At 43.8% G+C, this 17,682-nt stretch overlaps 1 protein-coding gene across 1 annotated transcript in view; it reads left to right on the top strand.

Annotated features, from left to right (window-relative positions):
- The window catches only part of SPMIP7 (sperm microtubule inner protein 7), a gene marked incomplete at both ends in the record, with an annotated part of 97,081 nt that extends 93,596 nt beyond the window's left edge, over positions 1-3,485 (top strand). The window contains one exon of the mRNA XM_081346215.1: positions 3,362-3,485. Coding sequence (XP_081202341.1) covers positions 3,362-3,485 — 124 coding nt within the window. The remainder of the gene's footprint in view (positions 1-3,361) is intronic.
- Between the last annotated feature and the right edge of the window lie 14,197 nt (positions 3,486-17,682).

Here is a 17,682-nt window from a genome sequence, read left to right as displayed (position 1 = left end):
CAATCCAACTCGATGTCTAGGGTCACTGCCATGCTGTACCACTCTCAGAATTAGTTTGGAATTTCCTGGTAGGTGCACGCTTGGAGTAGGTCACAGTTCAGCCCTTGCTTGAAGTAATGGATCAGCAATCGCTCAGAATTTGCTTCAGAATTCCCAGACATAATCCTTCACCAGACGACCACTTTTTTTACATACATTTTATTAGTTTTTTAAAATAATCACAGTACTTAAAATATTTATCAGCAACATATTGTTTGGCTTTCAATGTCTAATTTACTAATACATATTAAGTTCCTTTCTCTCTACCTTGTTTATTTAGCCAATTATTCCATGTTCTGAAATAAACTGAATCTTCTTTCGCTTTCATCATCAATGTCAATCTATCCATTTCTGCACACTCTAAGATTTTTTAAACTAACACTTCCTCTTTTGTTAATTCTTCATTTTTCCAATATTGAACAAATACAATTCTTGCTGCAGTTAATATATGTAAAATTAAATACACTCTTTCTCATAATCACCTACAATTATACCTAATAAAAATAATTCTGGCTTAAACTCTATATGTTTTTTTGTCATTTTCTCTAACCATGTATGTTTTCTTTAACCAAATTTTTTTAGCTTTAGACTATGTCCACTAAAGATGGTAAATAAGTACCTTTTTTGTTTACATTTACAACAATTGTTTGATACATCTTTAGACATTTTTGCTAATCTCACAAGTGTTAAATGCCATTTTATATAATTTTTATATAAATTTTCTTTGTATGCTACCGCTTTTGTTATTTTCAAATTTCTTTCCCAAAGATTTTGCCATTTTTCTAGTTCTGTTATGTCCGAAGTTCTTTACCCATGTTATCATTGTTTCTTTAACTTTTTCCTCTTCCATCTTTAAGCTTAGCATATATTTATAAAGTTTCTTAATCAATTTTTCATCTGATGTCACTAATATCTTATCAAATTCTGTCTGTTCTTTATTAAACCCAGATATTTTAACATCTTTTTAATATCTCGTTTGAATTTGCAAATATGGCCACCATGATAAGTTAATACCCTGTTCTTCTAGTTCAGACATGTCAAACTCGTGATGTCATGTGACATCATGCGACGTATCAGGACTGTTTTGCCATTGCTGGCAATGGGGTGGGCGTGGCTACCATGTGATGCATCTGGCCTGTGGACCGGCAGTTTGACACCCCTGTTCTAGTTCTTGTCTGTGTTTTAATTTTCCTTCTTTATTCAAAATGTCTTTATAAGTCACAATTTTGTCACAGTTTATTAAGTTTGGGTGAACAAATGTTTCCATTGTTGAAAGCCATCCAGGTATTTTCATATAAATTTTTGCTTTTATTTTTTCCCATTCTAGCAGAAGTGCATTTCTTATGTAGTGTTGTTGAAAGTATGTGTGAATTTTATTTTTCCCGTACCACAAAAAGGTATGCCATCCAAGTTATAGGTCGTGTCCCTTTAGGTATAATAATCTTTTATCTCTAAGGGCTATCCACTCTTTTAGCCATGTTAGAATGGTTGCTTGGTAATATAAACTGCAGTCTGGCAATCCAAATCCTCCATTTTATTTTGCTTCTTGAAGCATTTTCAGTTTTATTCTAGCTTTTTTTCCTTGCCAAATACATTTCAATATTGATTTGTTTAATTTTTCCCCATTTTTATAGGTATGATTTGGAACAAAAAAGTATTTTTGGTAGAATATTCATCTTCACTGTTGCTATTCTCCCCAGTCAAAAGTGAAACCAAGTCTGAAATCCCCTTCAAAGAGAAACACTAAAACAAAGCTAAACTTCCCTCCCCATTGCTATGCAGCTATGGTGGGCTTTCTAACCAAATGTTCATGCCCCCCCACCTAACCAACAGAAATGACTTTGGTTCCCATGAGACAGTGAAATATTTAGACTAGCAAAAATCCTCCACACACCCTCTTATTCTTGTGGTAACCTAGAACAGACATGTCAAACACAAGGCCCACGGGCCGCAACCAGCCCCATATGTTGTTCCGTCCAGCCTGGGACCTGCTTTGGAAAGAGCGAAGGACTGGCCTGGATTTACAACTGGGTTGCATCCATCCAAGCCAAAACGCACTCAGCCTTAAATCCATGGGGCAGCCCTACCACAGCCCCTGGGTCCATGTGCAAGTGGAGTCTGGCATCCCTGCTGGCTGCCTTGCCCTGCAGGTTGACTTCAACCAGGACGCTGGCACTGGCTGTCTCCTGTGCACACACCCGGGAGGTGAGGCAGAGGTGGCAGGGCAGCTCCTTGCTGGTTCCAGTGGATCTTAGGCTAAGTGCATTCTGGCTTTGATGGACACAACCAGGTTGTAGATCAACACCCCACCCCCACCAACAGCTCTAGCCTCACAGCCATGAGGCATCCCTTTCAATGGGACTGCCCCTGCCCACCCATATGGTATAGTAATGTCTGGCAGCAGCATGTTAGTGCTGGCAATCTCTCCCCCTCCCATCACTGCTTCCTGAGTGCAGGGGAAGGAAAAGATGAGAAGTTGAAGGAAGGAACAGAGGGAGGGAGGGAGGAATGGAGGGAGAAAGAACAGAATGGAGCAACAGAGGGTAGGAGGAAAGAAGGGAGGAGAGGAGGAAGGAATGGAGGGTGGGAGGGAGGGAAAAAGGGAGAGAAGGAAGGAACAGGGAGGAAGGAATGGAGGATGGGAGGGAGGAAGGAATGGAGTAAGGGAGGGAGGGAAAAAGGGAGGAAGGAAGGAACAGAGGAAGGGAGGGAGGAAAAAAGGAAGGAAGGAAGGAACAGAGAAAGGAAGGAATGGAGGATGTGAGGAAGGAAGGAACAGAGGGAGGAAGGAAGGGAGAGTGGGAGGGAGGGAGGGAAAAAGGGAGGGAGGAAGGAAGGAACAGGAAGGAAGGAAGGAAGAAACAGAAGAAGGGAAGGTGGGAGGGACCATGTCCTGGCACTCATCCCGGTCTCATCCTCTGCCGGAGACCCTCAGATCTGCCACCATCCTGCCCAGGCACCGCTGAAGCGAGTGATGTCGAGCTGGCCACGCCCACCCAGTAGGCCACGCCCATCCCAGCCACATCCATCTGGCCCCCTGAGAGCAACCACAATGCTGATGCGGCCCTCAATTAAATTGAGTTTGACACCTCTGACCTAGAACAAGCAGGATGATTGCAGCCTGGTTCATTGTAGAGTTGACATAATGCTTTTAAATAATAATAATTTTAAATCCAAAAAAAATATATTCTAAAATCATATTAGTTTTGATCTGTAGTGTTATGTAATCCAAAAAATTCTGTGTACTGTCTACTGACATGAATGAGAATGACTGAGTTTGAAATTCACATTCACATGTAAAATATTTTTTTTGTAATTGCAGATACTTAGCTGAACATGGACAGCCAAAAGAATTTCCCCATTGGGGACCCTTGTCACAGATCGTTACAACTACCGAACCAAAGAATTCTTTCAATAAGAGGGAAAAGGAACGACTTACAATTTGAAAGAACATTTGTCTCAGTGGCACAAGTTTAAGTTTCAAAAGATAAATGTGCAACAATAAATTGTAACATGGATTTCTTTTTAAAAATCAACACCCTTTCAGTATTTGTCTTTATGACGACATAGAAAAGCTTTATTCCATATAATAATGCATTCCTTTTTGGCTTTCAGTTTATCAGATATATCTTTGTGCAACCATGCAGGTTTCTTCTTGGATTTCTTGGTTTTCTTTTTCAGTGGTAGTGTGCTGGCCTGGGTTCTTATATGATCATATTTTTCAGAGTTTCCCAAGCTTCTTGAGTTGTTTTCCCCTTTAGGATTTTCATCCAAGGAATCTTTCTCAAGCTTTTTCTGAATTTGTTAAAATCAGATCTTTTAAACTTTAAGACACTGGGCGGATTATGTTCTATGGCTTGTGTTTGAATTCCAATATGATGTAGTCACTCTCACCCAAGGTTTTGTCAACAACTCCCTCTATCACTTGTCCTCTATTAGTAAGAATTAGGTCCAATATAGCTTTTCCTCTGGTTCGTTTGTCTAACTTTTGGATAACAAAGTTGTCAGCTAGGTTGATTAGGAATATGTTTGATCTTTCACTTGCTGCAGAGCTTGTCTTTCAGTTGATATCAGGGTAGTTAAAGTCTGCCTTTACTACTGTGGTATGGTTCCTACATACATTTGTTAACTGTTAGCAAAACGTTCATCTGTTTCTTATGCTTGGTTGGATTGCCTGTAGTGTATACACCTACAGCAATGTCATTTTTTTCTTTTATATTGCCTCATATTGATTCTAGGAGGTTTTCATCCTTGGTTTTGTGGATTTCTGTAGAGATATAGTAATCTTTTATATATAATGCTCCTCAACCTCCTTTTTTGTTAGGTCTCTTGCTTTTGAATAGTTTGTATCCTTCCATCAATACATTCCAGTCATGAATTTCATCCCACCATGTTTTAGTAATAGCAACTATATCATATACTTCATGATACATACCAAACCCCCAGGAGCCTTCAAACATCTTGGGGAAACCCCAACCCGGCAGCCGTTGACAGTTGACAGGTGTCAAAAGGCTGCCGGGAGAAACAACGCATGCGCGCAAACCCGCAGGCAGCCATTGACAGTGACAGCTGTCAAAAGAACTGCCGAGAGCAAGCACGCACGCGCTAAGTCCGATCCAGCTGACAGCTGCCAGAGCTGTCAGCACGGTAGTCCCCAATCAGGTCCTCCAGCTGAGCCAGCCGCTCAGCTGAGAGGATTCCCCTAGCAGCCGACAACAGCCCCAGAGCTGTCAGACTGTCGCAAGACGATTGGCTGCTGCCCTAGCGGCGGGAAAGCACGGTTCACTGATTGGTTGTTACATTTGACAGTTCCCTATAAAAGCTGGTTTGTGTTGCCTGTCAGCTGTCCGGAGCTGAACTTAATAAACGCCTGAACTTTGCCTATGGTCTCCCTCTCGTCCTTGTGAGACAATTCACCTGGCGACGAAGGTGGGATCCCGGTACTACAGAGCTGCCTCTTGAGCTAAGTCACGTCTTGAAGGAGTTCCGATCCCTCCTGCTGATAAGTCACTGCTGAAGTCGCTTTGAGGGCAAAGGAACCCTTCTGCAGCTTGGACAGCACCGTGGACCCACACCATGGCAAACTTAGGACACATCAGGGAGTTCGACGTCCGGCATCCCGAGGGATGGGAGTCACACTGGGGGCAAGTCGAGGGCTACCTCATCATCAATAAGATAATGGAGGACCGCCACAAAGCCACAGCCCTACTGTGCCTCAGTGGCCCTGCTGTCTATGACATCGCTGTAGGGCTCTGCAGCCCGGACCCCATCGCTACCATTCCATACGCTGAGCTGACCGACCGCCTCAGCAAGCACTTTATGCCCTGACGGTCCAAATTATATTGCCGCCTCCACTTCGCTCACTGTCGCCAGCAACCGGGCGAAGCATCCACAGCCTTCATTGCGGGGGTGCGTCACGCCGCCTGCAGATGCCAATTCCCAGACCTGGAGGACCGCATTAGAGACCAAATCATCGCCGGTCTCTCCAACGAATGGCTCCAGCGGAAATTGGTGGCCAAGCCCACAATGGACCTCGCTGAACTCACACTTGAAATCATGGCCTACGAGGACAGCCATCGTGAGGGCTCCCCTGTGCTCAGAGGCAGCCCCACCAGGTCAGTCCACCAGGCCTGGGAGCCTGACAGCGAGTCCCCGGAAGCCAGCACCGGTGTCGTCGACATCATTTCTCGTTTTAACAAAATGAGCGCCGACCAAGGAAGAAACCGCAGACCAACCAAGCCAGGTGTTTCCAGCCAAAGAACCATCACTTTGGGGCCCAAGCCAAAATGTGCCAGCTGTGGCGGAGCCCACGCCAGAGCTACTTGCCGTTTTAGAAATGCAAAATGCCACAGATGCGGGAAGACCGGGCATATTCGCTCCACGTGCCGCAGCCAGAACCGGGAGACCCTCCATGAGCTCGAGGAAATTCCGGCAGGTAGGACAGAAATTCCCCTCCCTGCCAATAAAACCTCCCAGCCCTCAGTGTTATCCATCCTCGCCAAACAAAAAACCTTGGCCATCCACCATTTACAAAATCTGGGTTAAGATCCAGGGGGTCCCTTGTGAGATGGAGGTGGACTCCGGGTCCTCCGTCTCAATAATGTCCTGGGACACTCTCAGGAAAATCAGCTCTAAAAGTAAACGCCGCATTTCCCTTCAGCCCTCCAAAATATTACTCGCTGATTTCCAGGGAGCTGCCATACAATTAAAGGGACAGGCCAAACTGAGGGTGGAATTTAAAAAGTTCCAAGGGGACCTTACGGTCCAGATTACAGACAGACCCAGGGCCAGCCTCATCGGCCTAGATTGGTTCGAGGCTCTGGGCATCTGCCTTGAGGGCACCCACCGCATCCAGTCACAAACATTAGAAAATGTATGCCAAATGTTCGCAGATGTTTTCGATGGGACACTTGGCAAATATACTGGCCCCCCCATAGACCTCAAACTTAAACCAGAGGTCGGCCCCATCCGCATTAAAGCAAGGAGGGTCCCCTTTGCCCTGAAACAGAAAATAGAAGCCGAATTAGATCGCCTAGTAACCCTAGGGGTCCCAGAACCAACAGACGGGGGAACCTGGGAAACACCCATCGTAACCCCAGTCAAGCCAAATGGGGACGTGAGGATTTGCACGGATTATAAAGCCACCCTGAACCGCGCATTGAACCCCCATGCATATCCAGTCCCCGCAGTTAGGGACGTGCTGTCAGAAATAGGCTCTGGCTCACTATTTGCCAAACTCGATCTGGCGCATGCGTTCCTCCAACTACCTGTCACCCAAGAAACAGCTGATGCCCAAACTATCATCACACACCGCGGCGCCTTTAAGGTAAACCGCCTTCAATTCGGAATTTCAGTGGCTCCTGGTATTTTCCAGGAAGTCATGGAGAAAACCCTGAAAGGGATCCCTGGGGTCTGCCCCTATTTCGATGACGTGCTCATCGCAGGGGAATCCGAAAGCACCTTGGCAGCCAGGCTGCAAGAAGTACTGTCCAGATTCCGCAGAGCAGGGTTAAAACTCAAATGGGAAAAATGTTCCATAGGTGTCCCATCCGCAGAATTCTTAGGCTACAAAATTGACTTGCAAGGAATTCACCCCACTAACTCCAAAATCCTTGCCATCAGAGCCGCTCCAACGCCAAAAAACAAAATGGAGCTCCAGGCTTTCCTGGGGCTCTTGAATTTTTACCATGCCTTCCTGCCCAGGAAAGCAACCATCACAGAACCCCTCCACAGGCTACTCAATAAAGGGGCAGCCTGGCAGTGGACGGCAGCCCACGACAACAGTTTTAAATCACTAAAACAGATGCTGTCCAGCAACGCAACCATTTCCCACTACCAAGAAAATAAACCCCTCTGCATAGCCTGCGACGCATCCCCATACGGGATCGGAGCAGTTTTGAGCCATTTACATAGCGATGGGACCCAAGCCCTGGTGGCCTATTATTCAAGGACCCTTTCCAAAACGGAAAGGAACTATGCCCAGATCGATAAGGAGGCCTTGGCAATCGTGGCGGGCATAAAAAAATTTCATGACTACCTCTATGGCCGCCCCTTCATAATTTACACGGACCACAAGCCTTTGCTAGGCTTATTCACCTGGGACCGCCAACCCCCCCAAATTCTGTCTCCCAGGATGCTGCGATGGACAACGTTCCTCGCAGCATATTCCTATCAGTTAATATACAAACTGGGGCACCAAATGTGTCACGCCGACGGCCTCAGCAGGCTGCCCCTACCCCACGTAGACCCAGCCCCAGCCCCAGCTAGTAACATCTTAGCCATCCAGGAGCTCCTGGAATGCCCGCTGACAGCGAATGATATCACTGCCGCAACCGCACGAGACAAAATGCTTAGCAGGGTGTTAGCATGGGTACACACCGGATGGCAATCCACCTGCCCAGGCACAGAATTCCAGCCATACTTCACCAGACAAAATGAGCTAACCTCACACCTGGGATGCAGCCAATAGGTTTGAAGCAAGCTATTGCCGCTCTAGAGGCAACCAATAGCGGCACTGGAGATGGGTTGTCTGGGGAGCTGGGAGCCATTAGCCAGCTTCCCTGCTCAAGCAACCTTCCAGCAATTAACCCACGTGGTGTTCCCTTAACAAGACAAGCCCAATACATTACATTCTTATCATTAATTATTTCTGTGGGGTTATAATTTTCTCTTTTCTGTATACTTTTGATTACTTAGTAAAATGTTCTGCAGGCTGTTCTCTCATTGTCTGCTAATGATTTTCTGAAGCACTCTCAGGATTGTTGGTTTGCTTTCTTCATTATTCTGTTAATATCTCTGGATTGTAATGTATATATATAATTTTCTTTCCTTGATTTTATTCAATATTTATATAACTCTTTTTTCAATTTTACTGCTTTTTATCCTCTTCACATCATGTGTTTGGTCCCGTTCCATCTTTTTCCACTTTTCATTTTTCTACATAGTTTTTCTGCAATGTTAAGCAGGGTAATTCTGTATTCTTTCCATTCATCCTCTGCACGTCCCACCTCTGGTGGCAGTTGATTAAATGCTGCCTCCACATTTTATTGTAATTGTTCTATTACTTCTTGTTTAACTTTTGTTATGTATGAGAGATGCCAGGCTGGAGTTGACACCAGACACCAGGTGGCATCGGTCAGCTGGCCTGATTGGTCAACCTGTCCAGCGGGAAAGGTACAATGCCGGGTTGGGTGTTACCTGGCTGGAGGGAAAATAGAGCAACTGGGTTGGCTGATTTTCAGGGGCTTCAGTAGCATAAATGGGGGAACTGGGGGTTGGGTTTCACTTTCCATCATGTAATCAATAAACAACATCTCGTATGATGCTGACTCATTATTGTGTCCACACAGCCGCACTTGATCTAACAGTGGCGACAAAGGTGGGATTCCGTGAAGCGCATTAAGACAGGACTTGGAATAAAGCCGGCTAGCATTGCCACAAAGAAGCCGAGAGACAGCTGTGCACCGCGGGAAATTCAAAAAGCCGTCAACTAAGGCGGAAGAATGTCGAAGCTCGGCATTGTGAGGGAGTTCGATGTCCATCACCCGGAGGAATGGGAAGACCATGTGGGCCAAGTCGAGGGCTACTTGTTAGTAAATAGCATAAATGAGGACCGCAAAAAAGCAGTAGCATTATTAGCCCTCAGTGGACCGGCGGTTTATAAGATAGCTGTGGGACTGTGCCACACGGCAGCGGTTGCCTCAGTTTCTCAAGCTGAACTAAATAGAAGACTGAGTCAACATTTTATGCCTAGATGATCCGAGCTCTACTGGAGAAGAAAATTCGAGCATCGGAACCAGTTACCGGGTGAGTCCCTGACAGACTTTGTAGCAGCAGTACGAGAAGCTGCATGCCAATGCAAGTTTGTGGACCTAAATGAGAGGATCTGGGACAGAGTGGTCTTAGGGCTGAGGGATGAATGGTTACAAAATAACGTGATTGCGAAGCCCACAGGGAACCTTCAAGAACTCCTGGACGATTTAATGACCCACAAGACTACCGATCTACATGACTTCCCCCATCATAGCAATGGTGCGAGCGGTTCCATTCACCAAGAAAGCCTTGTGGACGACGGAGTGGGAGACCTCGAGTTCGAAACAGAGATAGATGAAATAACCCAAAGATTTGAGAGGACTCCGATCCAAAACAACCGCTGTGACACTGGAGGAAGGCAAAGGAAACCAACAATAACCAGAGTACCAAAGGACACTAACAACAGTCGCCGAGATGCCAAGCAAAAATGCGGCAGTTGTGGGGGAAACCACTCGAGAGCATCGTGCAGATTCCAAAATGCAAAGTGTCGTGCCTGTGGCAAGATGGGCCACATTCAGACCATCTGCAGAAGCCAGTTCTGGGACAGCCTCCACGACTTAGAAGCATGGGCACCAGGTACCAAACTTTTTCCACATTGCGGCACCGAGTCCCTTCACCCTCAGGCACTAACCACTAACTGGGGAAATGGGGTGGTAGCTGCGGGCCGCTCTACGATCAATCAAATGCTAGGCCCAAAAATTAGAATCGAAGTCCTCTTGCAGGGAATTCCCTGCAAGATGGCAATCGATTCGGGGGCTTCTATCTCAATAATTTCATGGGAGACATTGTCCTCAATTTTGGAAAAGAGAAGCCGCCAGATTCACCTCACCCCCAACCCCATCCAGTTAACAGACTTCCAACGGGCCCTGATTAAATTGAAAGGCAAGGCCACTATGGAGGTATGTTTTAAGGGGTTTAAGGGTCCATTGGAACTACTGGTAACGGAGGGCAGGAGAGCTAGTTTGGTAGGCCTTAATTGGTTTGGGGCGTTAGGAATCTGGTTAGGGGGAATCAACTCGATACAACCCAGGAGCCTCGAATCCATCTGCAAAAAGATTTGCAGACGTGTTTGATGGGACATTGGGCAAATACAAGGGACCCCCCATTAAATTTAATTTAAACCCCAAGGTTCTTCCTATAAGAATTAAGGCCAGGAGAGTTCCGTTCACTCTCAAACACAAGATTGAGAGTGAACTGGAAAAGTTAGTAGGCCAGGGAGTGCTAGAACTGGTGGAGGGAGGGCCCTGGGAAACCCCCATCGTCACCCCCCTCAAACCCAATGGGGAAATCAGAATTTGCGTGGATTATAAGGCCACTCTAAATAGGGCTTTAAATCTGCATGCTTACCCGGTTCCGATGGTGAAGCATGTCCTCTCCGCTATCCAGTCGGGCGCCATCTTTGCTAAATTAGATTTAGCACAGGTGTATCAGCAGTTAAGTGTAAGCAAGGAAATGGCAGATGCACAAACCATTGTAACCCACAAGGGGCCATTCAGGGTGAACAGATTGCAGTTTGGCATCTCTGCAGCACCTGGGATCTTCCAAGAAGTGATGGAGAGAACTTTAAAAGGTATTCCTGGGGTTTGTCCTTATTTTGATGATGTGCTAATTGCTGGAGAGGATGAGGGAATATTGGCTAACAGGTTAAAAGCTGTGCTAGACAGATTTAGAGCAGCTGGCCTCAAGCTTAAGAGGGAGAAATGCTCCATAGGAGTGACATCCACGGAGTTCTTGGGCTATAGGATTGATGCTCAGGGCATTCATCCTACTGAATCCAAAATTAAAGCAATTAAATTGGCTCCAGTTCCAAAAAATAAGGCAGAGTTACAGGCTTTTTTGGGTTAATTAATTTTTATCACACATTCTTGCCACATAAGGCTGCTATAGCTGAACATTTGCACAGGTTACTAGACAAAAAACCACCTTGGGTTTGGAATAAGGTTCATAATAATAGTTTTGAGAACCTCAAGCAGTTACTGTCAAGTAGCTCCACAGTAATGCATTTCATTGAAAACAAGCCCATTTGCATAGCTTGTGATGCATCACCATATGGGGTGGGTGCTGTAATAAGCCATCTGGAGGCAAATGGGGAACAGAAACCCATCACATACTACTCTAGAACCTTGTCCAGGGCAGAGAGGAATTACATCCAAATTGATAAAGAAGCATTGGCAATAGTTGCAGGTGTTAAAAAATTCCATGATTATTTGTATGGAAGGGAGTTTACTATTTTCACAGACCACAAACCTTTGCTGGGACTATTTACAGCAGACAAACAAACACCTCAAATCATGTCCCCAAGGATGCTAAGATGGTCAATATTCCTCTCTGCATATACGTACAAAATAGTTTACAGACCTGGAAAGGAGATGGGGCATGCAGACGCTTTAAGCAGATTGCCCTTACCAGAAACTGACCCTGATCCTGCACCAGCAGGTCAAGTCTTAGCCATACAAGAACTCCCTGAATGCCCTCTCACGGCGAGAGACATTGCAGCCAGCACAGCAAAAGACAGTGTTCAGTAGAGTGGCATTGTGGGTCCAATCTGGCTGGCAAGAGAAAAACCCTGGGCCACAATTTCAGGCGTACTTTGTGAAGAGGAATGAAATGTCCTCACACAAAGGCCATCTGTTATGGGGCAACAGAGTGATAGTGCCAGACAAACTCAGAAACAGAGTCTTAAAAGACCTGCATGAGGATCACCCCAGAGTTGTGCGCATGAAAGTCCTGGCAAGGAGCTACTTGTGGTGGCCGGACCTGGACAAAGCCATTGAGGAACAAGTAGTGGGATGCTACCAATGTCAGATATCCAGACCTGAGCAATCACATGCTCCTGTGCACAGGTGGGAAACCACGCACAACCTGTGGTCTAGGGTACATATAGATTATGCTGGACCTTTCCAAGGGCAACTTTTTTTAGTGGTCGTGGATAGCTATTCTAGGTGGTTAGAGGTGGTGCCTGTGAAAAGCATGACATCTGCGAAGACCATACAGGTGCTGAGGGGGCTCTTTGCCACACATGGGTTACCTGATGTGATTGTATCTGATAATGGGCCTCAATTCACATCTACCAAATTCCAGGATTTCATCAAGGCCAACTCGATTAGACACACAATGGCTGCACCCTTCCACCCATCCAGTAATGGGTTGGCAGAGAGAATGGTAAGATCAATGAAAGACGCACTGCGACGCATTATTGATGGTGATTGGCATCAGAGACTGGCTCAATTCTTATTGGCTCAACACCATGTATAACACCATGTACAGTTATGGGTAAGAGCCCAACCGAGCTGCGCTGGGGTAGGAGACTATTAACCAGATTGGACAGACTGCACCCAGATAGGGTGGCCGCAGAGGTGGAACAACCCAACACAGTCAGAAACTTGTCTGTGGGGGATTTACTGTGGGTCAGAAGCTATGGGGTGGGAGAGAAGTGGTTGCAAAGAGTGGTGGTTGACAAAATTGGGCCTTTCTCATATGTTGTTGAGGGGGAAGGGGGCTGGCAGGTCAGAAGGCATATTGACCAACTCAGGAAGAGGGCCCTGGAGAACTGGCAACATCAACAAGAGGGCTACACGCAGCAGCCAAATGGGCAATCTACAGAACCACAAGAGGGGCCATCGGATGGAGTACAACTACCACTACCTGCAGCAACTCATCAAGTAGCAAACCCAACTCCATCTCAATCAAGGCCAGCAATGTCAACTGAAACAGACAGTAGAATAGTACCAGTGGAAAGGCCACTGCAGGAAATGTCAACAGATCAGCCTTTGGTAGGGAAAGTAACTCCTGGAAGTGAGTCAGCAGCTGGGAAACAGCCGGGAAGGTACCTGGCCAGGACACACAAGACCCCGGCATACCTCAAGGACTGTGTGAGGCCTCAAAGGGGTACAGGTACAGAAACCAGCATGGCTGCATAAAGAACTCTCTGATAAACTGAAAGATAAAAAGGACAAGTATAAGAAGTGGAAAGAGGGGCACATAACTAAGGCAGAATATCAGCAAACAGCCCGTGCCTGCAAAGATGAAGTGAGGGAAGCTAAGGTTCAAACTGAACTAAGGCTTGCGACCAAAGTCAAAAATAACAAAAAAGCTTCTTTCAACATATAAGAAACAAGAAAAAAGTTAAGGAAATGATTGGTCCATTAGTGGGAGAAAGTGGCAAGAAGGTGACAAGCAACAGGGAGAAAGCAGAACTATTTAACTCATTTTTTGCATCTGTCTTTACACAAAGGGAAAAAACAGTCCAACCTACCAAAACCAGTGCCATAAAAAACAGAATAGAAACGCAAGTTAAGATAGGCAAGAAAATGGTAAGTGAGCACCTGTCCAGCCTAGACGAGTTCAAATCACCAGGACCAGATGGATTACACCTGCATCCAGTTTTGGTCACCACAATGTAAAAAACATGTCGAGACTCTAGAAAGAGTACAGAGAAGAGCAACAAAGATGATTGGGGGACTGGAGGCTAAAACATATAGGGAACAGTTGCTGGAATTGGGTATGTGTAGTTTAATAAAGAGAAGGGTAAGGGGTGACATGATAGCAGTGTTTCAATATCTCAGGGGCTGCCACAAAGAAGAGGGAGCCAAGCTATTCTCCAAAGGTAGTAGGTAGATTAGGAATTCAAATAGTAGTTGTTCTCATTGGGGGGGAAGGGGTGTTATGTATGAGAGATGCCAGCCTGGAGTTGACACCAGACACCAGGTGGCATCGGTCAGCTGGCCTGATTGGTCAACCTGTCCAGCGGGAAAGGTACAATGCCGGGTTGGGTGTTACCTGGCTGGAGGGAAAATAGAGCAACTGGGTTGGCTGATTTTCAGGGGCTTCAGTAGCATAAATGGGGGAACTGGGGGTTGGGTTTCACTTTCCATCATGTAATCAATAAACAACATCTCGTACGATGCTGACTCGTTATTGTGTCCACACGGCCGCACTCGATCTAACAACTTTTGCTCTCTTAATTATTTTCTGGTTTTTATTTGGTCTTTTTTGTTAATATTAAATCTATACTTTCTTACTGTTAGCTCTACAATCTTATGATCTGTGTCACATAGTCTGTTGGAGATTGCTTTTGCATCAAGTTTTCTGTATTTTCTTTTTACTGTTGTTAATATGTAATCAATCTGACTTTTAACAGCAATGTCATCCCATTTATGCCATATATAACATTGTGAGCCTCAGTGTTTAAAAAGTGTGTTAGTGATAAAAGAATGATGTTGGCTGCATTAAATCTAGTATATTTTGCCTATTCTTTTTTTAATTGAAAAGTTTTACATTTTATTTTTAACAAAACAAAACCCCTCCCAACCCCCTCCCCTCTCCCCAACCCTCCCCAACCCCTCCCTCCCTTCCCCCTCCCCCCTCCCCGACTTCCCAGAGCTAAATACAGGGTATAAAAATACAAACAATCATAATCTACCTTATGCAAACAACAATAAACTATTAAATCTATCGCACTTTAACTCTTATAAAATAACTACAAGCAATATAAATATCACATCAATACTTATTCAAATGCTAGGTGAAACTTTTTAGTCCCATATTTATTCTGGATATAATCAATCCATTTTTCCCACTCCACAATATATCTCTGTTGCGAATGGTCTTTCAAGTATGCTGAAATCTTTGCCATTTCCGCCAGGTTGGAAACTTTTAAAGTCCATTCTTCTATAGTCGGCAGTTCTTCCTTCTTCCAATATTGCCCTACTAAAAGTCTTTTTTTATTTTTATTTTTTTATTGAAAAGTTTTTCAATACATTTTATCTTTAACAACTCCTCCCCCCCACCCCCTACCCAACCCTCCCCAACCCTCCCCCCTCCCCTTCCCCCCTCCCCGTCCCCTACTTCCCAGAGCTAAATACAAGGTATAAAAGTAAAAACAATCATAAACAGCCATATGCTAACAACAATAAGCTATTAAGTCTATCGCACTCTAGCTCATATAAAATGATTACAAGCAATACTAGTATCACATCAAAACTTATGCAACTGCTAAATGAAACTTTTTAGTCCCATATTTATTCTGGATGTACTCAATCCATTTTTTCCACTCCGTAATATAACGTTGTTGCGAATGGTCTTTCAAGTACGCCGATATCTTTGCCACTTCCGCCAGGTCAGAAACTTTTAAAGTCCATTCTTCTATAGTCGGCAGTTCCTCCTTCTTCCAATATTGACCTACTAAACGTCTTGCTACCGTAATTAAGTTCAACATCAACTTAGTGTCCACAACAGTAGTATCAGTAATTATGCCCAGTAAAAACAATTGCGGACAAAACGTTATCCTTTTCTTAAATATCTTTTGCATGTTCCACCAAATTTTAATCCAAAAAGCTTTAACCTTTTTACAGGTCCACCATATATGAAAATACGTTGCGTCTTCGCCACCACATCTCCAACATTTAGGTTGATAGTTCGGATACATACTTGCAAGCTTTTTAGGATCTAAATGCCACCTATAAAACATTTTATAAAAGTTCTCTCTTAAATTTTGAGCTTGAGTAAATTTTACGTTCCTCACCCAGATCTTTTCCCAAGTATGCATTGTGATAACTTCTTGAATATTCTGAGCCCACTTTATCATGCAATCTTTAACAAGTTCTGTTTCTGAGTCAATTTCTATCAATGCAAGATATATCCGTTTGATATGTGCTGGACCCTGATTTCTAATTTGCTTTACCAGATTTTCATCAGTCATTGAAAAACCAATTTTCTGATCTTCTTTCCACTTGGCCCGTAGTTGCCCATATTGAAACCAGGTTTGAACAATCTTCTCTTCTCGTAGAAAATTATACGGCTTCAAAAACCATACGTTCCTCTCCAAACTTAGAATTTCCTTATATGTAATCACATCATGTTTGAACCCAACATTTATGTTTTCTATTGCATGTTTCGGTATTGCCCATAAAGGTATCTTGTAATTTAACTTATGTCTATACTTTTTCCAAACTCTCAACAAAGCATGTCTTAAAATATGCACCTTAAACACATTATCTACCTTCTTATCATACAATAAATATGCATGCCAACCAAATAACAAGTCGTGGCCTTCAAGATTTAATAATCTCCCTTGTGTTAAATTAATCCAATCACTTATCACTGACAACGCAGCAGCTTCATAGTATAGTTTAAAATTGGGCATTTTAAGACCACCTCTTTCACGCGTATCCTGCATAATCTTAAATTTAACTCGTGGCCTTTTCCCTGCCCATACAAATTTATTGATACCCTTTTGCCATTCCTCCAAATTTGAGTCCTTTTTAAGAATAGGTATCATTTGAAATAAAAATAAAAATTTCGGCAAGACATTCATTTTCACTGCTGCAATTCTTCCCAATAAAGACAATTGTAATTTTTTCCAACTCTCCAATTCTTTTTGAACTTTTCCCCATAACTTTTCATAATTATTTTTATATAACTTTGCATTTGAGGGTGACAAATACACCCCCAAATATTTAACCCTTTTAACAATCTCAAATCCAGTTAACCCTTCTAAAAGGGCCTTTTGCAATACTGTCATGTTTTTAGCCAATATTTTAGTTTTTTGTATATTAACCTTAAATCCAGAAACCTTCCCATATTGCATTATTATCTCCATCAGGTCCACAACAGAATTTTCTGGCTGAGTCACCGTAACAACCAGATCGTCTGCAAATGCCCTCAGTCTATAATCCTGATCTCTAATTTGAATACCCTTAATTTTTTCCGAATTCCGTATTTTAATCAATAAAATCTCCAATGTTAAAACAAATAATAAAGGTGATAACGGACACCCTTGTCTTGTGCCCTTTTCAATATTGCATACTTCAGTCAAACTGTTATTTACTATTATTCGGGCTGTTTGTTTTTGATATAATGCCCTAATTGGTTGTAAACATTTATCCCCAAAATTCATTTTATCTAATACTTTCATCAAATATTGCCAATCCAGTTGATCAAAGGCTTTTTCAGCGTCCAGAAAGGTCAGTGCCGCAGGGATCTGGTTGTTCCTTTCCAAAAATTCCAACAAGTCCACTATATGCCTCACATTATTTTTAATTTGTCTACCACTAATAAACCCAGTTTAATCATCATGAATTATCTGTTGCAATACCCTCATCAATCTATTAGCTAAAACCTTAGCAAATATCTTGTAGTCTGTATTGAAAAGTGATATTGGTCTGTAATTTCTTACTTGAGTGACATCCTGATCTTCCTTCGGAATCAGAGAAATAAAAGCAGTTCTCTAAAAGTCTTGCTGCCATAATTAAATTCAACATCAACTTAGTGTCCACAACAGTAGTATCAGTAATAATGCCCAGTAAAAACAATTGCGGACAAAACTTTATC

The sequence above is a fragment of the Vipera berus genome, assembly GCF_964194415.1.
Source record: "Vipera berus genome assembly, chromosome: Z".
NCBI classification, from domain to species: domain Eukaryota; kingdom Metazoa; phylum Chordata; class Lepidosauria; order Squamata; family Viperidae; genus Vipera; species Vipera berus.
Note: the sequence above shows the minus strand (reverse complement) of the source record. Positions and strands in the feature narration are given on the sequence as shown.